General features: G+C 37.3%; 1 protein-coding gene across 1 annotated transcript; it reads left to right on the top strand.

The window, feature by feature from the left end:
* Positions 1–460: 460 nt before the first annotated feature.
* Positions 461–26207, top strand: LOC306859537 (guanine nucleotide-binding protein subunit alpha-13-like). Its single transcript, XM_079400599.1, has 4 exons — positions 461–938; positions 10199–10425; positions 16081–16131; positions 23093–26207. Exons 1-4 carry the CDS (start codon positions 656–658, stop codon positions 23663–23665), a joined length of 1134 nt encoding a protein of 377 aa, XP_079256725.1. The 5' UTR covers positions 461–655; the 3' UTR covers positions 23666–26207.
* The last annotated feature ends 1147 nt before the right edge of the window (positions 26208–27354 follow it).

Below are 27354 nucleotides of genomic sequence, written 5' to 3'. Positions count from 1 at the left end.
CAAAAATGTTAGAATTGTGTCAATGTCCCAATAGTTATGGACCTGACTGTAAATAATAACTATATCTTAATATATATTTTTTATATCCTTATTTGTTATTTTTTTTATTTCTTTATTTGTGAAAAATTACTAATAGGATCACAGACTCAAGTAGTTGTCATTTAAAATGTTTATTTGTAATTTTTCAAATTATTTCAAATTTCTTTAATATTAATTAGAATAAATAAAAATGATATATATCGGCTTTATATCAGCCACCCTGCTTTCTAAGATATCGGCATCGGCTGTCAAAAAAACAATATCGGTCAACCACTACAAAAACTAAACACATATGCAAACTTTTAAAAAAAAATGTTTAAAGGTCCAATAAACTGTTCTATAAAAAGTAAATATTTCTGACTGTGCATGGTTAAATTATTTGTGTAAAGTTTTAATGTAGAACTAAAAATATACTGAGTGCACCTTTAAGTAGTGGACACCTCGTGTGTCTGCTGAACATTTGCCCCCGGCCCGTGCATCTCGAAGTTCAAACCCGCCAAAAACTTTCAGAGCACTGCGCGCGCGCGCTACTGTTATAGTAACGGCGCCCCGCCCGCCTCTAGCACTACGGCGCGCGCAGTTTCACTCCCTACTGTATCGATGAAGTTGCACAAAGATGGCGGATTTCCTGCCGTCCCGGTCCTTTCTATCCGTTTGTTTTCCACACTGTCTTCTCAACAGCAGCGAGGCGGAACAACTGAGGATATCTAAAGAAATAGACCGAGGTATTTTGAAAGACAAACCCTATGTGAAACGGTTAGTGAAGATACTTCTGCTCGGCGCCGGAGAGAGCGGCAAGTCCACTTTCCTCAAGCAGATGCGCATCATACACGGCCAGGACTTCGACCAGCGGGCCAAAGAAGAGTTCAGAGGCACCATTTACAGTAATATTATGAAAGGTAGGAGGCGCGTTTCTCATCCACACACCTATACAAGTGCCAAGTGGGCTCTAAACTTGACTTTTCACGGGCACGGGCTAGCGAAATGAGGTTTAGCTAGCGTTAGCTGAAGTTGCGCTGTAACCTGCTCAGGAGAAACGCCCATGTTATTCTCTCAACTTTTCAGCGCCGCGGTCTTGAACAAAGACCTCCGCGAAGGACTTGATTTCTGTCTAAATCGTTTCCTAGCTTGTCACCTTTTTGAAAATGTGATTTCCCTCGCTCTTGTGATTACAGAGATCTGGAAAGACTAGCCTAGGGTTTGAGTTTCATCAGAAATGAACGTTAGAGCACGACACCCCAGATTCATTTAAACTCAAACTACTACTTTAAAAGTTGCATAAATGTACGTTTCTGAAATTGTATACTCCTAATTACCCTAATTTGGGCTTTTTATCAGAATCTCGGGGCTGTTTAAAGAACTGCTAAATCTCTCCCCGCGTGCTAATGTTTTGTCTGCCCGAGGTAATGCCATAACCGAAACTGGATTATGTAAAATAAATCAATCCAGAATCTAAAGCCCTGCTTAAATTGTAAATCGGCTCTCTTGTTTGTTGGTATGCTGAGCCCGTCTCATAATTAACAAAGAGACTGGTGTCTACTGAGGGCACACCACTCACTCAACTCATATTCAAAGCTTACAGACCCTTATTTATTGGCTTCATTGTGGCATTTTTACATTTTAAATGAAAGGGTGATTTTTAAGCGTGTGTGTGTGTATATATATATATGTATATATATATAAGTAGTAAAGGACGTGTCTGAATTCACGTGTTTGGGCATCTGTGAAATGGGTGGAGTCCAGAGCTGGTAGACTGCTAGCACATGATAACATGGGTTTACAGTGGCACTAACCACTCACTAACACCTGTTATGGAAACAAACCAGCTTTACTGTTTCTGCCATAGCTTTCAAACTATTTGGAAAGAGCTTAACTTGTCAGACGGTCCTTGTTTTGTTATGCGAGTTAAGAGTTTAAGGCAAGTGTGTCTTTTTTTTTCTCCTAGGAGTTCATGTTAGGTTTCCATCATCTTGATTTTTGTCTTTCAAAAGGGGATGTGATAAACTATCAGCACCCACCTTATATAATACGGGGCTCCCCGTTTAGGCTGCCTCAGCTGGGGATTTCCAGTGCCTATTGCTGTGAAAAGATTTCAGATTTCCTGTATGAGATTAATATGTCACAACGATCATCATTTACGGAGACACCACAGTGACAAATGGTTCAGCTGGGATCTCATGGAGACTCGTCTGTCTGTAGCATTGCTAACATCATATCGTTCCCTAGCTCAACTTAAACAGGAAGCATTTAGTGAAATGGCTGCTTGGATCTAATCCTAAGGCATTCCAGAAAAACACAAAAAAATTTCCTTATAATGCCTGGAGACAGAGAAAAAGCACTTTAACATTCAGTAGCATTTCAAATGCTTTCTCGTGTTTCACTCCAGCTTCTGCTCGCATGTACCTGTGAAGATGTTGGGTTTGAAGCAGAATGGTTTCTCACTGTTTGACAGGTTGGTTTGGTCAAAAGTTTAGGGTTTGTGAGATTTTCTTTCAGTGTTTTTGAAAGAAGTCTATTATGCTCACCCAGGCTGCAATTAACCGAGTTGGGGGGAAAAAAAGTACAGCAAAAACAAAACTTTTTTTTATTTATATTTTTGAATGTAATTTATTCCTGTGATGCAAAGCTGAATTTTCAGCAGCTGTTACTCCAGTCTTCAGTGTCACGCGATCCTTCAGAAATCATTTTAATTCACTGATTTGGTGCTCAGGAATCATTTCTTCTTTTCATTGTTGAAAAAAGTTGTGCTGCTTAATATTTATGTGGAAACCATGATACACTTTTTCCAGAAGTCTTCTCTCTCAATTTTGAGCAATTTAATGCATGCTTGCTGAATAAAAGTATGAATTTCTTATGAAAGTATTAATTTCTTTAAAAAAAATTAAAATCTTAACGACCCCAAACTTTAGAATGGTATTTAATGGTATTCATTTAATGTACTACACATTTCTAAATGATTTCACTTGAGAACTGAATAACGGTCCTGAGCATCCACGTTGTATAACCAGACTGAAACCCCAGCTGTGTGTCAGTGTAGTTTATCTTATGAGTTTGTTGGACAGTATGGATGAAATCCTGCCTTCTGTGGATTTTCTTCCAGGCTGTAGCTTGTTGTTTATCTTTTCTAACTCAGGCATGATTCTGTTTATAATCCTAAATAGTTTAGCCCAGCTTGCATTTGTTGCGTCCTGCTGTTGTTTATAGAATTTGATGTGAAATTATGTCTAGCTGATGTCAAATAACTTCTCCCAAAAATACCATTAACATCTGCAGTTATGGTAAAGATTTAAATGTGTTTTGCTAGACAATAGACATAGTCAGTTTTAAGGTGAAAGTGCATGTACTTGTATATAATGAGGGCACCCTCAGAGCCGCAGTCACGTGGACACACCACTTCACAACAGATGTGGGATGTGTCAAAGGGGTTATGCTTTTGAGCACCTCTGCACTTTCAGTTTCCTGCACAATGGAGTGCGTCACTGTAGCCCTGCAAGTGTTTCTGTCTGATGCCTTTTATTTTATATGGTTAGTTGACATGAATTGACATGTCCTGTGTTGTTACATACTATATCTTTTTTTACATAATACAATTTTGCGCCCTTTTTGTCTCCCAAAAGGCTAAGTTGAATTGTTTATTTTAAAAATGAATGTCACACTGTAAAACCATTTAAAAATAAAAGAATGAAGGCAAAAAAAAATGATTAACAGTGGTGTAAAATTTTGTAGAAGTTGTAGAGACCAGTTAAGGGAGGACCCTAAGACACTTTTTCACAAGGATATACATTTGAGCCTAAAATCTTTATCCCCCGGTTTTACAGACAAAGCTTAAGCTAGTCCCAGACTAAAATGCATGTTTGAGCTGTCTCAACTGAAAATATCTTGCTCTCACATATCTTAAAATGCGTTAGTGTCATTGTTCTGTCAAGATGCACACCTGTAATGTTTTCTTCTAAGGCATTTTTGTAAAAGTTGCTTAAATTAAATTAAATTTAATCTTAATATAACTAAGGCCTAGTCCTGGCTTATGCCAAGCCCCGTTTGTGAAAACGGGCCTAAATGATTTAAATTAGGGATGCATCGATCCGATACTCAGTATTGGTATCGGCTCCGATGCGGTCATTTTCTGCCGGATCGGGTATCGGTCAGACGAGACTGATTCATATCCCATGTTGTGCGTATACTATTGTGTTATTGTTAAGCCCCGTGAAAGCACAAAAACATTATTAAGCACCATAAAGTCAAAGTCCAAGTGTTCTGAAGCCTTTCTATAGTTTAATGTGAGGTACAGATGAATATTTAAGTCATTAAATTCAAGTTCACGTAAACTTTTCTCTCCACTGCGGCTGTCTGTCATCCTCCATTCAGTATTCAAACTGCGTGTCGTGTTTGGTTTCGACAGTCAAGACAATGAAACTCTCTTCAAGAGCGCACAGTAACTGAAATTTTAAACTGTTAAAAGGCTCAATAAACTATCGCACAGATTTAATAAACTACGCATTAATATCTCTTTCCTTTGTACTTTGAACTTGTCTATGCGGAGCGCTGCATGCTGTATTGGAGCTTTTCGTATTATAATACTTTCGCGCAATGAAAGATTATTTATAGTGTTTCTTGTTCTGTCCTATGATAGGACAGAAAAAGAGAGGCCGTTAATAATCTAATGTATATCACAGTAATGGAGGCAGCAACATATGATAGATAGGACTCCTGTCATATGTTTCTGCCTTCATTACTGTGCTATACATTTAAAAGAAACATCTTTCAATTTTATAGTTTATATTTATAAATGCATTTACTTGTTTTCATTAATGTGTTTTACAACAATATAAAGAACAATGTGTAAAATCTTACCAGATTTAGTCCTACACTTAGGCTATTCACTTTTATTTGTTCCCCACTAAATAATGTTTCTTCACTAAATGTTTAGATTTTTATAAAACTCTGCGCTCATGATTTTTCTAGAATAACTTTTGCTGCTAAATTATCCACTAACATAGTTTATAATTGTATTTTTGTAATAGTTTGATTTATATATTTTTTTATTTATTTTTCATTAAAATTAAGTTGTCTATGTTTAGTACATTGTGTGTAACACACAAAAGAGTGACGATCAGGTCAACACACAGAAGTATAGAAATTCTACATTGATTTAAAAAAAAAACTGCATTGGTATCGGATCGGAATCAGCCGATACTCAGAATTTTTGGGATTGGATCGGATCTGAAAAAATGCTATTGTTGCATCCCTAATTTAAATGTGCACATCAGCTACTCATATATGCATATATTTTTCATATATATGTACATATTAATAAATGTAATATGTAGTCATTGTCTTATTTTTTTGGTCTTGACATGCCTTAGGAAGCTTGGTTGCTGTGTAGTTCAATTGTGAAGGCTGTCTTGCTCTTAACTCTGTAGGGGCAGGACAGAAACCGCACTGTATATAGTGCATGAGTATTTTAGACTGAATGGCTATTTGCTTTCACTAATGTGCATCTATGGACTGCTGTTATTGATTGTGCTTCAGGACGTGCATATAATAGAGACAGCTCTTTTTACATGCAGTCTTGTGCTGCAGTAATGGGCTTCTGCTTGGACATCGCTCACCTCTTAAAATGTTTTCGGTTAAACACCCTTGACCTGGCATCACCTCACGCCGGAATGTGTGGCGAGAACAATTAAGGACTTATCCTGTGAAAGGTCCCCAGAACGGGCTGATAACTGCACATGAGGTCCAGAAGGATGAGGAATCTTGTGTGAAGTCCTCCGTAAACCATATGCTTTATGAGCTATATTGGTGAACAAATGGTTTAGAAAAAGCAGGCCATTTACATCTGGGATGAAATAGGCCAATTGTTTGTTTTTATGCAGAATGGAAGATAACCGCAAAGTAACTCCATTCATAATTTCATACTCTATTCCTAGTTACCAAGAACTTCGTGTTTTCCACTAAAATGGCCAAAAGATAGTATCTAAAATGTCAAAAGAGCTCGTGCTCTTTGTCTGTTATTGTGAGACAAAGCTACAAGTGGAAACTGGTTTAGCAGGTTATTTCTACTGAGACTGCTTGGGACGCCAGTTTTTGAAAGAGAAAGCCAGGTGTGAAAACCAGCTCACAATGGGTCTCTCCTACGCCGATAATCTGAGTATACTAAACTAGAGACCAACATCACCACTGTTTTCACTACTGATACTCAAACCCCTCGCCCAGGAGTGGTGTAGGAAGTTGTAGCCACATGCTTGATGCTCGGGACTTACCAGTACATCAGTAAAATGTTAATCTTTTTATCTTTCTGTTGATACAAGCAGTATTTTCATTTTGTTGCTGTACTGCGTCACAGAAGTGAACAGATAGCCTTTGAGGACTTTGACTGAAACTATTCTGGTGATTTATGTCTTTCGTTGGGCACATGATAGCTCCTTTGCTCTTTGGAGGCTCAGGGGACAATCTGTGCAACTGAAATATTCTGGTGCAGTGCAACTGAGATTCACTGTAGTTTCTGCACTTACCAGTTAAGAATAAATTTAAAGTGAGATTTGTGACTCCTATACCTAGGTATGTGATATTTATGATTCAACAAAGGTGTAAATGACGATGCATTTTCTTTATCAGCACACAACCAAAACCCTTGAGGCAGAGTTTGCACTAAAAATCATCCTTTTTTTTTTTTTTTTTTTATCAAATAATCATGTCACTGAGTCAGAGAGACTGCTTTATTAAATGATACTTGGAAGCGTTTTTGCTCAATTTGAAAGATTGTATGTAATTGTTATTAGGCTATTTATTTATCTTGTCTTGTTTCTAAAAATAATATTCTTAACTTGTATTGTATTCTTTGAAGTATTCTTATTAAATGTAAAATGAATGCATAAATGATAAAGTGTAAAATAAATAATTCATGTCACTTTGATGGACTTGAACAATTTTTTGCTATGCATTGAGTGCCATTTATCTGGCTTGATATCTTAAATGTGATGAGTCTCACTAGCCTTGTGTTGCCAGTTTTTTTATGTGTTTTTAAATTCTTGCATAATAAACACTTGTGAACTGGTCAATCATTTTGATGAGTAGTATTCCATAAATTATTCAACTGAACTACAGGAATGTTTCTGAAGCAGAGAAATGCAAAGGGCCATATAGCTTTTGTTAAAAAAAAATGCCCCAACAAGACTGAAAACATGTCTGTCTTGTTTAAATACTGTCTTTTAAGTAATTTGTAATGCTGAATCCGATACAACTATTAGTCTTTACACAATACATCTACACTGGAACTGTCTTTTAGTTCACCTGCTGCTGTTGTTCCTTTAAATGCAATGTAAAATTTCTACATAGCTGTGTGAAGTTATTAAAAAGCTCTGCATTTCATTTGTGTCGTGAGATGTCTGTTATGTTTTTGTGGGTGTAAATACCCAAGCAAAACCACCTGTAAATATTATTACAGAAATACTGGGATGAAATTTCAGATATAAACATTGTCTATGGTAGCGATTAAAATAGAGCAAATTCCCTTTTGAAAGTAACTGGCGCTTAAAAAATGTGTTTGTCATTGAATCATTCAAGAGATTCGTTCAAAAATGCTGATTTATCCAGTAATGAAACAAGTGAAGCATTTATGAGTGAGCCATTGAATCATTCAATCAAGCCACTTTTTCATCATTTTAAAATTACTAATTCATGTATTAAATATACTATATTTTAAAGGTGCCATAGAATGCATTGATACAATATTTTAAATTGTTCTCTGATATGTACATAGAAGGTATGTGGCTTAGGTAAGGGCGAAAAATCTCTTTGATCTCGCCACCACGCGGTCACGCGTTTCATGGAGCTCTCAATAGTTCCAAACAACTTAGCGGGTATACTTGCAGCATTTTCCAGCAAATATTAACAAAGCGTCCATTGATTACTTTGTTTAATACACTGACAGTAGCATTTTCTCTGTGGAGTTTAATGGAAATAATATTAATGGGTTTTTCTTGTTTAACTATGGAGTAAAAACAGTACAATGCAACACACAGGATAAGGAGGTTACATTTCTTTGTATGCAAAGTATAAATAGTGTAAACTGCTTAATAAAGATTGGAGACTTGAGGCATGACTGAGTTTTTGTGTTGCACTTATTCCTGTGGATGTGCAGACCAATGATGAAATAAATTATGCTTATTTAAAGAGTATAAGAAATCTAATTAGTATGTAAAATGTGTTATTATATTAATATATTTCTTCATCTATGGTCATCTATTATTCACATTTTAATACAATATTATGTTAAAATATAAGATAAATTATGCATACACGAGTGAATATCAATGAATGCTAGAAATGGTTTTAGCCATTTTCAAAAAAAAAAAAACATCTAAAGACATCTTTTTCGCCACTATCTGACCAATTAATACTAGCACTTGCCTATTCTATTCTATTTATTTATATTTATTTTAAAAAAATCATGCTATGTGAACCGTGCTAGACTAACTGAGACTTGTCACAGCACTTGTATTTTGTTGCTCTTTCGTTGGCCTGTTTGCTTCTACATTGTAAGTCGCTTTGGATAAAAGCGTCTGCTAAATGACTAAATGTAAATGAAAAAAATGTAAATTTAAGTTTTGCAAATACTTCAAAATAAAAAAGGCAACCAACTGTATTCATCAAAATATTTTATTATATAATATATCCACGTTATCTAACTGCAAATATAGCATATACTGCCTATTATCTAAAAATAAACTAACGTGTTTCATAAAATACAACTACTGGTCAGATTTCCGAGAGGTAAACTAATGCGTTATAATGGCAAAAAAGGCTGTAATTTCCTCAAATTTCTGGCGACTGTGTTTGAGAAGCACTGAAATGAATGGGCTTCAATGCTGAAACTATCGGTTGTTTGGAACTATTGGCTGCTCCATGACATGCTTTACTTCCGCATTACTAAGTTCCTATGGAAGCCTATGGGAGTGTCACAACTGTTTCTCAACGGCTCTGGTGCTGACCATGGTGCTGACGCGCCATCATAGTGATAACAGCCAATCACATACTTTTCTGGTGCTGCATGAACGGGATTGGCTAGCGTCTAGCGCTAGGGTATTTGCATAAGGCGATCTGATTGGCTGACGACTGCGTTGGCGCTTGAAAAGTTGAAAAGTTTTCAACTTCTGCCGCGTGCAACGCCAGTGAAGCGACGCGAGGGACCCACAATTCAGTTCGGCAACGCTTGACGTCACTCCATTCAAAGTAAACGAGAGGCGTTGACGCCGACGCCCCGTGTGAATGTGAATATTTTTATTTATTATTGTTAATGTTCTCTTGTTAAACAACTTAAAGCTTTAAAGTTATTCAATTTAAGGGGTCTAAAATAAAGAAAAGAGACTTTTTTTGTTACTCCAGCACTTTATCATACTGAATGTCCTGTTTTTTTTTTTTTTTTGTTAGTTTTTTTTGTACTTGAGTGCAATACATTTTGGTTGAAAAAATGAGAATCGTGTAAGAGAATCGTGATCTCAATTCCCATGGAGAAAAATCGTGATTCACATTTTCGCAAGAATCGTAAGCCCTACCTGGAACTTAACAACATTTATTACCATGATCTGCCATTTTTGCTGTTGTCCTCGCTTGTTTCTTCACAATACCTGCAGAGCTTTTGATGATTCGGCTGTATAGTTTCGGCTGGCAGCTGGCCTAGAACATGGGCGGTTATATGCAAATGTTGGAGCCATACATATTAGTGATCCCGACTGTAACGTCACAGTCGGTGTTATGTTCTGATTCGCCTATTTTTCAGTGGTCTTTTGCATTCACGAGATTTACATAAGAAGGAAGAAACAATGGTGTTTGAGGCTCATGGTATGTCATTTCCATGTACAGAACTGTTATTATTCAACTATGCTAAGGTAAATACAGTTTTCCATTCTATGGCACCTTTAAATACATATACATTAAATTGTTAATTCATTCAAATTAATCTAACAATTTTAAATAGACTGCAGCAATAATATTTTGTCACATTATTTTATTTAGTTCACAATCGTGGGAGAATTGTGATCTCTATTTGAGACACAAAATCGTGATTCACAGTTTATCCAGAATCGTGCAGCTCTACTTTGCGTATACAACAACATACATAAATATTTACATTATGTTCTTCCTATTGCTGCCATCACAGGTGTTCGAGTGCTTGTGGATGCTAGAGAAAAGCTGCATATCCCATGGGGAGACCCTTCAAACCAGGCACATGGAGACATCATGATGGCTTTTGACACACGATCAGCCATGGTGTCGCAAGGGATGATGGAGACCAAAGTGTTCCTGCAGTACCTGCCTTCAATCCGTGCCCTCTGGTATGACAACGGCATACAGCACGCATATGACCGGCGCAGAGAGTTTCAGCTGGTGAGTTGCCCAAGTGTACTTCTCTGTAAAGATGACTAGAAGTTGTAATTAATTTCACTTCTGTAATGTGATGCGTTTTTTAGTGAAACCGAATATTTAGCAGGCAGTGGGATTTTAACGGTTGTCAAGCAGAAAATGTGTTTTGCAGGCATTGAAAATTATTACCTTTGGATGACATAAAGCAACAATTTTTGCACACACCGTGCACAATAAAAACAGCAGTATTTATTAAGTGTGAATATTATCTTAATTGTCTTAAACTACACCTTCATGCTAATTATTATGGTTTTTAATATATAGCACTTTAGGCTACAGTCACCTGCTTTGCACCACAGAGTCTGTGGGTTTTTTGGCATTTGACAGAAATCTTGTGGTGGACAAAAAACCTTTTAGAGACTTTGAGACCCCAACTGAAAGTTTCGCACATTGGCTTGCCAAGATGGTGTGTGTATGTCTAGGAAGATGTGTAATCTCATCACTGTTGTGTTCCGGCCTGTGTGTTTTTCATCTGTCTGTTTCTGAGGACTTATCAAACCTAGGTAACATTTGCTATTCCTGTTTTTTATTTAGCTATCTTATCAGTTTGGTTGGGTAATTTTTGTTTTTCCCCAATAAATCTAAAATGATTCCTCATTAGGGCCTGACATAAGCAAGTGCCATCTTAGCAACTTCAGACTTCTCTAAACGCTCTCAGTTCCTAGTCCATTACTTCCCCATTTTAAATGTTGACTTCACCAAAGCACTTTACACCCCGTAACCTTACTCTTACTATTATGATTTGTAGATATTACAGCGAAAGAAAGATTGCAGATACAGACTGTTTCATGTGGCGTTTATACATCCCAAGATCACAATCATGCATGCTACCTGAAAGTCACATTATGTCTCTAGTGCTGTAGTACTAATTGTGCCACATTGACGCTAAACAGTTTAACATGCATTGCAAGTGCAAATTGGTTATTTTCACTTTTATAAGTGCTATATGTATATCAGCCTGAATGACATGAATAAAACTAGCATTTTAATTGTCCGTAGATAATTCTTTGTAAGGCAATTGTCAGGCCAAATGACATGACCGTGACAGCCCAAGGCGGCTTCATGACTGTCATTGAACTCTCTTTAGAATGTATGTAACACGATATTTTCCTGTGCGAGAGTTATAATGTAGTTTATTTCATCCATCACTGGTGTCATGCACAGATAGTTTGCTTTTTTGCTGAGGGATAAAGATAGTCTTTGCCCATTTCTAGTGATCCTCTCAGCATGGGCAAGTTGGGACTTTAGCAGAGCAGTGGATGCATGCTGTTGAGGACAAGTAACAACACGACACTCCATACAGATGTATGGAGCTGATAACAGGCTAGGTCTGTTCATTCCCAATCTCAGGAATCTCCATTTATGCTGAACCAAGTCAAAGGCAAATTCGTCTGTTACCCTTGAGGTTTCCATACAGCTTGCCCGTTAAGTAGGCAGCCTCTTTCCTCTGCTCTGCCACAGGCCCTGGTGATTTGCATGCAGTCTGTGTGAGTGAAGGCAACAAAACAAAACACTTTTGTGCCCTGTAATCCACAAACCACGTGTGTCGAGTGCAAAACATTATCAGGCTTCCTGCTTTCACAACTCTGCCCCTCTAGCCTCTGGGGGTTATGGTATGCACCCGACATGCAACAAAACAAAACCGTTCTGTTCTGGATTCCTTCAGCCAAGATCCCTTCACCTCTGGCTCCTCCTCACTACACCCCTCTTATTTCTAGGCATTGCATAATCCTAATCCACTGCCTTATTCCTTGCTGCTCTGCTATCGCTACCCCTGAAAAGCAGTGCTGTCATCCGTCGTCTTTTGTTTGTCTTTTTAACATCTGCTTTGCACTAAAAAGCCAGCACATCATTTATAACTGTCAAATTCAGTTTGGTGAATCATTACAAGGTTTACTTATAGTCTGTGCGAGTCAGTGAGGTTCATTTTAACCCCACTTACTGAAGGCTTAATCTGATTTAGGTAATACTTGCGAGATGGTGCATTTCCAAAATGCCGACTGCCTGTTCGATTTAGACGGTCATGCTGCTTTATAAAATGAAACTGTCTTTAGCGTAGGGCTGGGCGATATATCGAATGCATTCTACTGCATTCCCCGTGGGAATTATGATCTCTGCAGATTCAAGTCACCGGAAGAGATATTTTGATAGGAGACATCCACCCAAGTTGACTCTCTCCTGCTTTCCCAAACACTTCTTTCTGTGCTCTGTCCACACCATATAGGGACGGATAGGAAAGCATTAAAGAGTTCTGTTTCCATTTTAGTAGTACTCTTAACTACTGTGTGTTGGTGTCATTGTTGGGTGTAGAGCGCTTTGTGGAAGCTGACAGGCCTGAAGTCCCAAGCTTGCCCGTCTTCCCCCTTCCCTCTTCCCTTAATCTCGGCCTGAGATTACTAGGATCTGGGAGAATGATTGCGTGTTCCGTGAAGGAATGTTGAGCTGTGATTTAAAACGATGGCTGTTTTGCACTCTTCTAAATCTGAGGCCCAGGGAAGGAGATACGTCACGGAACTTCACTTACTCTCATTATTAGGGCTGGGTATCGTTCAAAAATTTTCGATACCGATACCTTGAGTTCGATACCGGTTCCTGAACGATACTTTTTTCGATATCAGTTTTAATAAGATTACATTATCTCAAAAAAATATTTTTTAATGTTGATATTTATACAGACTCAAAGCCTCATCTCCTGAGCCACTGCACAAAGGAACAAAATATATCCAACACAATAAATAAATAATTTTAATAGTTCAAATTGTTTTCAGTTTACACATCTGTTGTTCATTTTAAAACACATCATCACTTCATCCACTTTCATAAGTGGGTGTTTTATTTTCTTTCACCATATGTTTTATTTTTATTAAATTCTGGTGTAGTATGTCTAATTTTTTGAATGCATAAAAACAACTTAGTTTATTTAAATTTATTCTTAAAATAGCCTTATGAAAGGTTTTATTTTTCCTCAGAAATTCTGTGTTCTGTATCTGGTTTTCAAATGAAGACATAAAACATAAATTTAATTTCTTTAAATTATTGAAAATCAAAGTTTATTTATTTTGGCAAACAAGGGGGGGTTTACTATTAAAATAAAAAAATGGAATAACTGTTGTGTGATCATTTCTAAAAAAAAAAAATAAAGTTTTAATAATTTTAATAGTAGCCTAGTAGTAGCAGTATGTACTGTCCGCTGAACAATATTAATTTATTTCTGCCGCAGTGTCTTCCAATTTAAACCGAACTTTTATTTTGACGGATTTCTGGGAATACCTTTACAGTTCTGTGTGTATATGATATGACGCAAGTTTTACTCGAATCAAACGGTAAAATGCTCATTAATTGACTCTCACAGCAGTTCTGGAGATGTTGTTCATGTGTTTATGTCCTCATTTAGAGAGGCGGCAGACGCTGAAATCACCGCGAGCGTTACGCGAGCTTCAGTCTGTGTTTAGTAAACAAACTGCGCGATATAAAGAGGATTATTGGCTCACTGACGGTGATGAGATTAACCCCTTAGGTATCGAAATTTGGTACCGAACGACAAGACGTTTTTCGATACTCGGTGGTATCGACGCAGTTCGGTCGGTGCCTAAAAAGTATCGAACTCGATACCCAGCCCTACTCATTATTGGTATTTATGCATTACAGATAACAATTGGGCTATTTTATTAATCATCTTGTCTGCCAGTTATCTTGACAATTAATTTGTTCAATGTGGGGGATTTTAATATGATGTTAATTAGTACACTTCCTTTAACCTACACATTTCTTATGAGTTCCTCCATTGTTTGTGAAAAATTACAGTATTATTGTTTAAAGTTCAAAATTCTATTGTTGAGAGAAAAGAACACACAAGTTACATTGTTGTATTAGTCACATTTATAATATGCTGGTAAATAAAATCTTTACAAACATCAAACACTATATTTAACACGTCTTTTAACGGTATTCAGAACAGAAGAGGTATACAATTATAAAATAAGTAAAAAAAACAAACACATTACTGTGGCGTTATAAAAAAAAAAAACAATTATAAGTACCAATCCTAAACAAATGTATTTAAAGCTCTCTGTGTTTGCATTGTGATATTCAGATGATTTAAAAAATAAAGAGCAACTTATATTCTGGAAATGTGTGCGTGTGTGTGTGTGCATGCATGTTTATGTGATTTATGAGGACACAAATTTGTATAATGACATGGGTATGACAGAGGTATTACAATATGAAGGTGGTTTATGAGGACACTGCCTATGTCCCCGTAATTTAAAAGGCTTAAAAAACATACTAAATGGTGTTTTTTTTTTAAAATCTAAAAATGCACAATCTAAAAAGTCTCCTGTGAGGGCTAAGTTTAGGTGTAGGGCAATAGCACACACAGTTTGTTCAGTATAAAAACCATTACGCCTATGGAGAGTCCCCATAAACCACAAAAACCAACGTGTGTGTGTGTGTGTGTAACAAACAAATAATGTAAAAGCCAAATATTTTTATATATATATGTAGAGATTTTGTGTTCAAAAGCAGACGTTAGCTTCGGGCTTAGCTTCAGACGTTGCTGAGTTAACAGGACTTCCTTTTTCTGATATCCTGGCCTGCCCTGACTATGTTGTTCCTGTGTGCCCACACCCTTCATTGAAGATGAACAACACATTGTGGCTATAGCTTCATGCCCAGCTGGGTGAGGGTTACCAGGGGTTTTCTTATGACATAATCCCCTCTCTACTGACAGTCACCTCGAAAGACCTGCATGTACCTCTTATAGACCTCAGTTAACCCCAAGATGCAAATAGATGCTGTAATGGTTTGAAAGGGTATTTTATGTTGCCAGTGAGGAAGACTTTTTTTTCTGACTACCCACAGCTTTACAGTTTCATCATACACTGAGATGGATGAGCATCATGAAGGAAGCAGAACAGAACTCCTTCCTGCTGTACTGTCAGCATGCCAAACTGTTGAAATTGCAAAAGGCTAATTAGTCCGTTGTACATCTGAGCGTCACAGAACATTAACACAAGGCCTGTTGCTGTTTCCTGGGCAGCTTGTTCCTGTTACTCAAGATTTTCATTTTCATTGAACCAGAGCACGGCTTGTGTGTTCTTCCTCATCCCTGCTTGTCCATTTTCTAGTGTCCTGTGTTTACTGGTGGCGTGCCGCATTGAGACCAGCTGTCACGAATTCATAACTGAAGCAGGAGGTGGTACTTGTACAACACTAGTACAGTCACCTCTATAAACTGATGCAGATAACCAATAACACTACAGAATTTCCTCTACAGGGGTAAACAAAATATGCCAGTAACATTTGCTTTCAAAAATAGAGTATGCTTGTAATTACTGACATCCTGTGAGAGGGTTATTCATGACTCATTACATTGAGTGCTTATGCCTGCACATTTTACATTTGAGAACATTCAACTGTAATAACCTTTTTCTCATGAACAACAAATAGCATACTTTCGTGGTGTGTATAAATCCATATACATTAAGTATGAAGAAAGGAAGATTGTTAACCTTCTGAACTGCTGTCTGTATGTCTAGTTTGTGCTCAGCTGTTTTTATTGTCAGTTGGCTGTGCTTTGATAACCTGACTGATTCTCTCTGCTCTTTGTCATCCTCACAGGGTGAATCAGTGAAATATTTCTTGGATAACTTGGACAAACTTGGAACACCGGTAAGCATGTGTCTGTCTGAGGTTTCTCGCCTCACGTGTTCTTTCTAGATGTAATATTTATTATATTTATGCTTAGTGTCAATGTTAATCTAATGTGGATACTTTTAACTTTTAAGGACTTTGTCCACACCTTTTTCTCTTTTTTTTTAACACTGATTTTAGTCAATTCTGCAGAATGTCTTTAAATGTGATAAAATATGTTAATGGGACTGACTCTTACTGCAAGTGGGAAGCACTAACAAATTAGCCAAAGTGTGTAATAAACAAAGACGATTTCATCTTTGTAAATGGCAACGTTTCAAATCCCTGGAGATTTTTGTGCGCACATTCCACGTAGGCCCGGAAACTGATGAGACTGAGATTGACCTCCATGACAAATCTCATTTGTCTTTGTATCAGTTTTGGAATAGAAGGATAGGAAAATTGCTGTCCTTTTACCTATGATTTAAAGGGATAGTTCCCCTAAAAATGAAGGTTCTGTCATCATTTACTCACAGTCAAGGAATTCCACACCTCTGCATGTCCTCTGTGGATATTTTTAAAAACATCAGCAATTGAAGCCCATTGACTTCCATTTGTGTATGGACAAACAAACAAATAAAAGCATTTCTGAGAATTTTCTCAAAATATTTTATGAGTTTTCATTTTTGGGTGAACTACTCCTTTAGATTCATAGTAAATACCTCTTTAAAATAAAAATGTCAATCTGAACTAGCTTTCAGGAGACTGATTCATTTCCTACTGAAAGATTAAGTACAGTCTTGTCACAGCTAGCATCGCTAAAGCGTTCTATTATATTCACAGAGTCAAAGCAGCATGAGATAAATCACTTTATACAGCAAATATGATTAATTTCAGCAGTGGATGAAGAAAATGCTGAATGGCAAATGCTGAAGATGATTTGAGACTGATAATTGCACGTCTTGTTCCCTCGCGATGCTGTGGGATGTGACGGGGTTGCCCTGTTCACCAGCCAGCATAGAAGTGAAACTAGCTATGCTGACATCAAAGGGTCATGTGTGTCAACTAGGGGTGGGAATCTTTAGTCACCTCACGGTTCGATCCGATTCTGATTCTGGGAGTCACGATCCAATTCCAGACCGATTCTTCATCTACTTTTTTCCCCCCTTATTAATTAATTAGTTTACCGACTTGAGAATTTTAAAATCCTTACATTTACATATCCTTACATAAGTAATTAAGTACTTTTTAAAATAATTACAAATAAAAAATAATTAAAACAGTTGTATATTAAGAATTTTAAACTAATAGCCTATAACTTCAAAACATACTAGCAAGTAGCAAATAATAGAGGAGCATAGAAACCTATAACAAAAAACAAAGAGTGCTTTCAGTATTTAAGATTATCTGAAAGTTTTCCATTCTGCTAAAAAACAACAATAGAAACATCACATAAATTCTAATGGTTTCCATTAAAATACCATTATAAACCATTAGCTTTTTTCCAGTAAAACCATTACAAAATTCCTTTTTGTAGTGCGTGTTGGGCATTTTTCCGATAGAACTTAACATCCCACCAATAGAATCCATCACATACCAGTAGACACCATTATAGTTTCCATTAAAACCAAGACAATTACCATCATAACCATTAAATCCGTTATGTTTTCTATTGTGTTTTGGGCAGGGCTCTATTGTTTTTTTTTCAGCAGGGTTGTTCTATGACATCATAGACAGCGGGAGATCTATTAAGCTGCATTCATGCACGGATCTCTTTTGAAATATAAGTAATGTAGTTTGTCCTGTCCGTTTAATCCCTTCAGACATAACTGGCTGTGTTTACATTAATTTTGCATCATAAAACAATTTTGAGACGCAAATACATTAAACCACGGAGTCGCACGCAGCCGCATGCGCGAGCATCTACACAAACAAACGCGCGTCAGCATTTGAAATTGAAAACAACCTTCTGTTAGTGAGGTTCATATTTTAAATGTATAAGTCCACTGCATTCCAAACCACATAAATGACTTCGTAGAGCATTTGTAAGGAAAATACCGACGGGCGAGACCGCACACTTCAAGTGTGACATCAAACAAAGCGCATCCTGTAAAATGAAGCCCGTGAATGTCGTTGTAATTTGCTTCAACCTTTCCAAACTTTATGAAAGATTATTTTACGGAAGGTTTGAGTGGTGTATGTGTGTGAGGAATTGGAAGCAAGCAGAATACGGGTGTTTCTAAAGCAAACTCCGTGTCATCGCACATCTGGGTAAAAACTAAACTCCGAATCGATTCTAAAATTCTCAAAATCGATTTAAAAATTTTTTTTCACCAGTTTTAAAGTGTAAGGTAGAAGAATAGAGTAAGAATCAAAGAAAGAATCGGTCTTGAAGACTTTGCGTGTCATGAGGCTGTGTGATTAAGGATGACCATATGACAGTTCCTCATCTGCTCATGAGGGTTTTCTTACTCATTCAGATGAGCACACACCTGCTGAGGAATGATGATAAATACCATATGCTTTCTTAACCAGCAACATTGACCACCAGTTAGAAATAAAGCTGCCCCAGTCCCATTTCAGTAGAACATTTTCAGAGAAATTATTTGATTAAATTCCAGCCCTTTTGAGATCCCTAGTTATTTAGATTTCTCTATTTATGGTCCATGTTTGTTCCCACTTCCTTGGTGTTTTATATGTGGAGTGTGTTGACATTAGTTTTGAGACTTGAGCTGTTGGAGCATCAGTGTCGGACTGATGCATGAGGCGCCAGTGCAGTTCCCTTTGCGTCATGTGACTTGCCGCCTGCTGCTCATGTTCTCTCTCAGTACTAAACGGATGTTTGCGGTTTTGTGCTCTTTCTAGACGCTGCTGACTGCAGTAAATGTGATTAGTATCTCAGCTTTGACTCCAGGCAGCTCTGCTTTAGGACAAAGAATCAGATAATCTGTTTTAAAGTCACGTCCTATGCAAACAGGCACGCTTAGTCATTCTGTTCAAATCACTGATGCCACATTGGGAAGAGAGACCGAAAGGACAACTAATTTGTTTCCCCGCATATCTAACATTCTGTATTACACTCCTTGACATCACTCTGTCGCACGGTCTCAGTTCCCGTGTCTGTCGCTCTGACTTTATGTTCTGAGAAAGAGGAAGTAGAGTTGAATGCGCTCTGCTTTGGCGGCACGCCTCAGACTGGCCCCTCTTTTTTTTTTTTTTTTGAGCCAAGCTGCTACTCTTCATTCAGCCACGTCACAGCAATGTGGACCAACCTTCTGCAATCACACCATCGACAAACAGGAACAGGAAATAGTGCATGCTTCTGAGTGTGTTCAGAGAGAGAAATGGCCACTTGACTCTGTTGGAAAGTATGTGTTTGTTTCAGTTTACGTTCATCCTTGCATGGATGTAGTGTGGGTGTCAGTTGTTTGGGGAGAGACAGACCTCGGCAGCCCAGACTCATAAATATTTGGGAGTAGATGAGGAAGAACGGTTACCTTTGGCATGTGACAAAGTGCAGGCAATGCAGAGCATGTGTCAGAGAGAGATGTGTTTGTTTGGTCATAGAACTGAATATTTGGTTTAATCTTAAGCTCTTAATGGAAAAAGCAATTCATGCAGCAAGTTAATGATTAATACACAAAGTAATTTTCATTTGTACTTCAGTTTGTAAAAACAAACCAAAAACGTTGACAGTTTCTACGGGAAGTCATTTAAACTAAATAAAAGTTGATTCGAAATGAAAAACTTTAGCATTAGTTAGTCAAGATTTTTTGGTATAAAATACTGTCTTTGACGTCATCCTGTCTGGAATTTCAGAAATCTATCTCAGGTCTTATGTGCTAGCACCTAGCAGTGTTCTCTTATCGACTTGATATGTCTTGCATTTGCTTTAGTGTAGAGTTTCATCTAATGCATTTGGAGTGCATTTGCCCTTACACCCTGTATTGGCCTGTGCTTAGATCCAGATACACCTTTTTGCTAATGCTTTACCCCAACCTCCGACTTTGGTATGCCAGCAATGTGGAGAATGACCCATGAGCTGGCTGTCATAGTTGTTTTTTTTTTTTTTTGTTCTTCTCTCTCTTGTTCTGTCCCCACAGTTTGGGTTTTATGTTCTATTCATTTATCAGTTTTATTTATTTATTTTTTTTAATTTTTTTTTTTTTTTTCCCCTCTACGGAAAACCATGAAATCAAACAATGGAGTCCAAAAGACAGAGATGAAGTTCCTTCCTTTTTAATGCAAAATGATTGATTACCAAAAAAAAATTATTTAAGTAGCTTAACAATTTTAGAAATGTTTTTCTCATTTAGCCGTAACCTTTATTTGCTTAAACTTCTTAATCTTCATTTCTAGGTTGAAATGGGGGGATATATATATATATATATATATATATATATATATATATATATATATATGTCAAAAATATAGGTATATATGTCAAAAATATAGATATTTCGATGAATATCGATACTGAAATATCTGAACGGTACCAATATTTATTTCCCGAAGTATCGATACACCGATACTAGCCGAGCTGTCACTTTCACTTCTCTCCAAAGGCGCGTGGACAAGCTCTGGTTGTTAAAGAACACAGCAGGAGTGCTATCTGTAGGGATCTATGATCTCCGCGATGCAGAGAACGCGCACGGAATCCAGTCATAAAAACGGAATTCACAGTTTAACGCGGAATGTCACAGAATTTGTCAAAATTTGGATGAATTAATCAAAAGTAGGTCATTACACTTAAATCAAATCGCGATATGGACTAGTATCTGTAAATATTAAGCTGCAAAAGTCGATTTAAATATGAATCCTGCATGTTCTGCGCATCTCTGTGTGAATGTGCTGCACGTGCGGTTGTGTTTACTAATGTGGCGCTCGCGGTGATTTCAGCGTCTGCCGTCTCAATGAGGACATAAATGCATCAACAATATCTCCAGAACTGATCTGAAAGGCACTTTACGAGCATTTTACCATTTAATTTGAGTAAAACTAGCGTCATATATACACACACAGAACTTTAAAAGTATTCACGGCAACCTGTCAAAATAAAAGTTCGGTTTAACTTAGCCTATTAAAGACCGTGTGCCAGAAATAGGCTATATTACTATTATTTAGTAGAATGTACATAATACTACTACTTACTACTACTACTACTACTACTGTTAATTTTTTTTAAAAGAAATGATCACAAAATATTTTAATTTTAATAGTAAATCCCCTTCATTTGATAAAAATGTAAATGTTTAATTTTCATTAATTCAAATATAAATTAATTAAAATTGTTTTATGCCTTCATCTGATATCCAGTAAAATTTAAATACACAACACAGAATTTCTGAGGGGGAAAACACATTTCATAAGGCTACTGTAAGAATAAATAAAAATAGTTTGTATGCTTTCAAATAACAGACATGCTAAAACACAGAATTTGGTAACAATAAAACATAAGGTGAGAGAAAAATAAAACATTTCATACGGCCCTAAACGTGTCATTTTTGTTACACTTTTAATAAATTAAATGTTAAATTGTATAATTTTCATGATTTTAATGAATTAGACATGCTTTTAGATTAATAGCATTTAATTTGACCATTAAAAAAAAAAAAAAAAAGAGTCCAGAAAAATTCAAACGGGAAAAAAACTGAATAAATTGAATGTAGAAAAAAATAAAACGGAATTTGGGGAAAAATAAAGCGTATTTCATAGGGCCCTATATCTGGAAATATTTTGGTTATGAAGCAAATGAGAATATCAACAAATAGAACTTTGGATTTTAATTAGTACATGTATTAGTAAACGTTAGTTTCAATTAACATTTAACTAAGATTAATAAAAGATTAATAAATAAATCAACAAATGTAGTACCTCAAGACATTTTCTTGTTCATGTAAAATATACCGCATGTTCTCGACTTGTTACATTTATCTTTAAATTCAAAAAATTACCCCCTTAATATTGTGGCAGTTTTTTTTCTCCATGGTATCGAAAATGGTATCGAATATCAATATTTTTCAAGGTATCGTATCGAAGTTAGAAATTCCAGTATCGTGACAACACTAATATATATAATGTGTGTGTGTGTGTGTATGTATATGTGTGTGTGTGTGTATATATGTGTGTGTGTGTGTGTATGTGTGTGTGTGTGTGTATACACACCATATATATATATATATATATACACACACACACACACACACACATACACACACACATATATATATATATATATATATATATATATATATATATATATATATATATATATATATATATATATATATATATATATATATATATATATATATATATATAAACCACTTTTAAATTCTCTTAGAACAATTCCCTTCTAAATTAAATTATTTTTTTCTTTAATATTTGTATTGTACTAAAAAGACACTTAAAAATTGACAATTGCTGCAGAATTGTTAAGAATCTGTGTGTATGCACAGATTATCTTTAGGGAAACTTCTAAGGCTAAATGCCTTTTTTAATTGAATAATGATTGTCAATAACTAAAGAAGTAGGTTGATTACTGAACATTCAGGCATTCAGAGTTGATCAGTTCCAAAAAAAAATCACAGAAATTTCCTACATTTTCTCTGTAATCATTAACAATGTGTAAAAGTATAGGATAACTGTACGATGCCTAGATTTTAAAAGTTGTGTAGTGTGTTCAAACCGTTATTTAGTGGGTATGTGGTATGCAAACTCTTGCCGCATGATTTTGTTTAATATCATATCATAACCACCGTATGCAAATCTCATTCCAGCCTGAGTCAGTTTACGATTGATTCACTGGCCTCTGCTTGGATCTCACACCTTCATTAGAAGCTATAGGGCTACACCACAGTCCTTCTATCAGAAACATCACGAAGAGAATTGCATTCATTTGACCGTTTGGCACCTTTTCGACCCTGAAGTAGAAGTTCCTTTCAAATGTTGCTCTGAATCTTTGGGTTTCTGTTCTAACTTGTTGTCTCTCTCCCTACAGGATTATCTACCAACACAGCAAGACATCCTGCTGGCACGTAAGCCCACCAAGGGCATTCACGAGTACGACTTTGAGATCAAGAATGTGCCCTTCAAGATGGTGGACGTGGGCGGTCAGCGGTCAGAGCGCCGCAGGTGGTTCGAGTGCTTCGACAGCGTCACCTCGATCCTCTTCCTCGTCTCGTCCAGCGAGTTCGATCAGGTGCTGATGGAGGACCGGCTGACCAACCGCCTCATGGAGTCGCTCAACATCTTCGAGACCATCGTCAACAACCGAGTCTTCAGCAACGTTTCCATCATCCTCTTCCTCAACAAGACAGACTTGCTGGAGGAGAAGGTCAAAACGGTGGCCATCAAGGACTACTTCTCCGAGTACACAGGGGATCCGCACAGCCTGGAGGACGTGCAGAAGTTCCTGGTGGATTGTTTCCGGAACAAGCGCCGAGACCAGCAGCAGAAGCCCCTCTACCACCACTTCACCACTGCCATTAACACGGAGAACATTCGCCTGGTCTTTCGCGACGTCAAGGACACCATCTTGCACGACAACCTCAAACAACTCATGCTGCAGTGATGCTGGTCCAGCCATTACCTTCATATCTCTCCGAAATAACCCTCTTCTGCTCAGAAGAAACTGACTCCAATGTTTGTACTCCACACAGTAACCTTTCTGAATAGCTCTGACGTGCTTTTATGCGAAGAAGGCAGCCTAGCCTTGCGGTCTGTCAGGAGCACGGGACGGCGGGTAGTTATTCTCTTATAGAGTGCGCTTCGAGAAGAGAGTGGGTCTGGCCACTTGCCCTCGTCCCGCCAAGAGAAGCTGTACGTGTCACCCTCTTGCCGAAGGTGCCAAACGCAGTGCGCACCTCCCTCAAAAAGAGGAGAGAAGCGCGATGAGATATCCTAGCACTGTTCTTTGATCTGTTACCTTTGAGCCTTTTATTACTGACCAAATAGCGCGATGAGATGCAAATGCTGTTTTAACCTTTTAACAGGAACTATGTTCTGAGCCTTTCTGTCGATGCCTGCCTGGCCTTAATTTCCCCCCTCGTTTTGATTGGTGTTTTTAACGTGTAGATGTCTAATCAATTGTAAAAAAAAAATTTGAATTTAATTGTTTAATTTTTTGTTATATAGACATGAATATATTTTCCGATAAACTTCTTAAGTTATGTCTCAAAAGTTTACGCTCTGATTTTCCTCTGCTGATGGATAACGCTCACGATTCGTACCACTTGACAAACTGAACTCGTACTGTAGTTAGCTACGCTAGGCGAGCTGATAGATGCAGTATGCATAAACAACATAAACTCAGGGCTAAATGTAGACCACTTAAGCGTAACATCCACTAATTGTAGCTCTCCATCGGTGGCTGGAAATCACATTTTCTTGCTGGCCTGCAGACGACATCCTCCGCTCTGACCTAGCTAGAGTCTGGAAGAACTTCTTTATCCATCAGGGAATAAAAAACGGTTTCTTGTTAATTTATTTGCTTTCTTATGAATCTTTTTTTTTTTTTTTTTGGTTCTTCGGTTCACAACCAAACTAAACTGGCTTCTCGGTCAGAACCTGCTAACAAAAACCGTCTGTATTCACAAGTGCCACGTGTTTAAGGTACCAATAATTCGAACAAATTTCCTCAAAAGGGATAGATCTTGCTTTGTGAACCTCGTTCCCTCAACAGTTGTGTATAGTTACTTTGTATAGTTACATGTCCGCCCTGAATACTACTGTTGTAGTAAGTATTTTATGTAAATAGTCTGTACTTCACCCTCCTCACCCACTCTTTCTAACGGATATGTAACCTACACTGAAATCTATAACTGTTTTTTTGGGGGGGGTTTTGCCACGGTGCACCCAGAAATCCAGAGATACTGACTCCCCGCCCGCAGTTCGCCCCATTCAGGGTTGCTCTTGTAGCTCTTTTGGCTGGTGCATCTCAGCTGAATGGTGCCTGTATATGTTGGTCTATGCATTCAGATGGCGGTAGAAGACTCTTTGTCTGCTGTCGAATTCTGCCTTACGCCCCTGGCTGAAGTCCCGGGAGGCTCATGAAAAACAAGTATTACATCTTCACTCTCCACTGACAGTGTCCTGTGTTTTCTAGTGCCATTCACTGCCCCCCAATGCCAGGAAACCGGGCATTGCAGAGATTTTTGTTATCGTCTTAGTGTCCGATGTTAGTAAAGCCGTAGTATTTTGTAAGGTATTTCACTTTACAAACTCAAACCGTTCCAAGCACAAGATGTTGACTGATTTAAGTGAATTTCAGCGTCCTTTGGTGATGCTGAAATGCTGAGTATCAACCTCTAGTATTTGCTGCCTATTTCTAGCATGCTGCGTCTTACTGTACTATATTGTAGGTATTATCTGCCTTTGAGCTTAAAGACCTTAATGAAGCAAGTGTTGTGTACTTGCCAAAACCCAAAGGAATAGCTGAGGACGCTTACGAGTCCAAGACTTCCTGCATCTGGGAGCCTTGAGGGCAAACCCAAGTGCTTGTGCAAATGATGTCTGTCTGGTGTAGCCGTGACCGGTGTGTGAGTATGACATCACCCCTGTCAGAGTGCTCCTAACGGTTGACATGTTTAAAGGAAGGGCAATGCTGCAGATAGATACACTACTTTAGCTGTATTTCTCCTCTGTACGCTGATGAGGCATGATTTTGTCGCAGTTCTGTTGGGTTTCATTAGCCATTCACGTTTGTTTTTCCGCTCTTCCTGCAAGAATTGTTAAGGATGGTGTATAAAGAGAGGAGTCTTTCTCACTGTAGCCTTTTCTGAAACGTAATTCTGATCAGAGATGGCTGATTCGCTGTTTTTGGTTTTGCCCAAATAATCAAGTTTGATTATTGATAATTATGCAAGAATTATGCCTGCCACAAAGAAGAATTCCTAGTGCCTCCAGACATTTCTGGTCCTTTTTTTTTTGTACTTAGGTTTTTAAAATTTGATTCATGTGGATGCTTGGAGTCCTCATATCAAAATAATTAATACTAAAGATTTCATGACTTTTGTGCTCAGTACAGAATATAGACCTGCTTTCATTGTACAGTCTAACCTATGCTTCCTCATTCTTCTTCATTGACCCAATAAAATCATTTTGCAAAAACTGTCATTTTGTTGGTGTTTTTTTAGGGGCTCAGAATAACTATAAGCAATTCTGCAACTTGATTTAATATCAAAAATATTTCTTTAAAACAAATCTGTGAACGTGCAACTCCATTTTTTGAACACTAGGCTGTAGTGTTACACCAAATTTATCCAGGGTTTCAACATTAAAAGACAAGTACATTATTCATTTAACTTCATGGGTGTTAAACATAACATGTTTAAAAAGGGGGTGATGTTTGATATGCATAAGTATTGGGAGGCCCCCTACTAATGAATAGTTTTGAATAATTTAGTCATTTCCATAAGTACATATTAAGTACTAATCTTAATATTTAAGCATATAATAATGTTCTAGGGAGTTGTGTGCATTGGACGGGACCTTATTTTAACATGACAATGTTTCTGTGTATAAGGCAAGGTTTAAAAAAAAGAAATTCTTAACTTGGCTTTCTGCAGACCAGTCAAGTTCTTCCACATTGACTGACGCAATCATTTCTTTTTGAACCTTGCCTTATACACAGAAACATTGTCATGTTAAAATAAAAAAGGGTCCAGTCCAAACTGTTGCTGTAAAAGAAGCACACAATTCCCTAGAATATCTTTATATTGAGAAAAGTAGTCAAACCTGTTCATTAGAAGGGGGGGGGTGTCATGAATATATCGTCAATTTCTGAATTCCTCAATTATAAATATAGATGACAAAGCATGAAAAATACTGTTCTTAAAAGTTTTATTAATTATGAATTATGCTTGATTTATATTAAATATAAAACGTTCTTTAAGGAACCATGTGAACGACTGATTATAATTATAATCGCGAGAGCGATTGGAGTTTAAGGGTGCGTCTGCTCTCTTATCGCTCTCGCGGTACTTTGATGTCATACACTGAAGTCGAACACATCTTACTGCAGCTGCTGCGCTTATCTTCTGCAGAGGGCAACATGGCTCAGCTTTTTGTAAATGGTCATGTGACTGCTTCATATTATAGTCCACGACAATATGATATGCTTATGTGGTGTTCCCCATGGAGGATGAACCTGTGTAGTATTAAATAATGACCAAGGGTGACAGGACTCAGTTATAAAAATCATTGCTTTTATTCAACATTAAACATGTACTGTCATTGCAACAGAAGTGCAGAATCTCACGG

This window comes from Barbus barbus, assembly GCF_936440315.1.
Source record: "Barbus barbus genome assembly, chromosome: 3".
In the NCBI taxonomy this organism is placed as follows: Eukaryota; Metazoa; Chordata; class Actinopteri; order Cypriniformes; family Cyprinidae; genus Barbus; species Barbus barbus.
This window is presented reverse-complemented; position numbering and strand designations above follow the sequence as displayed.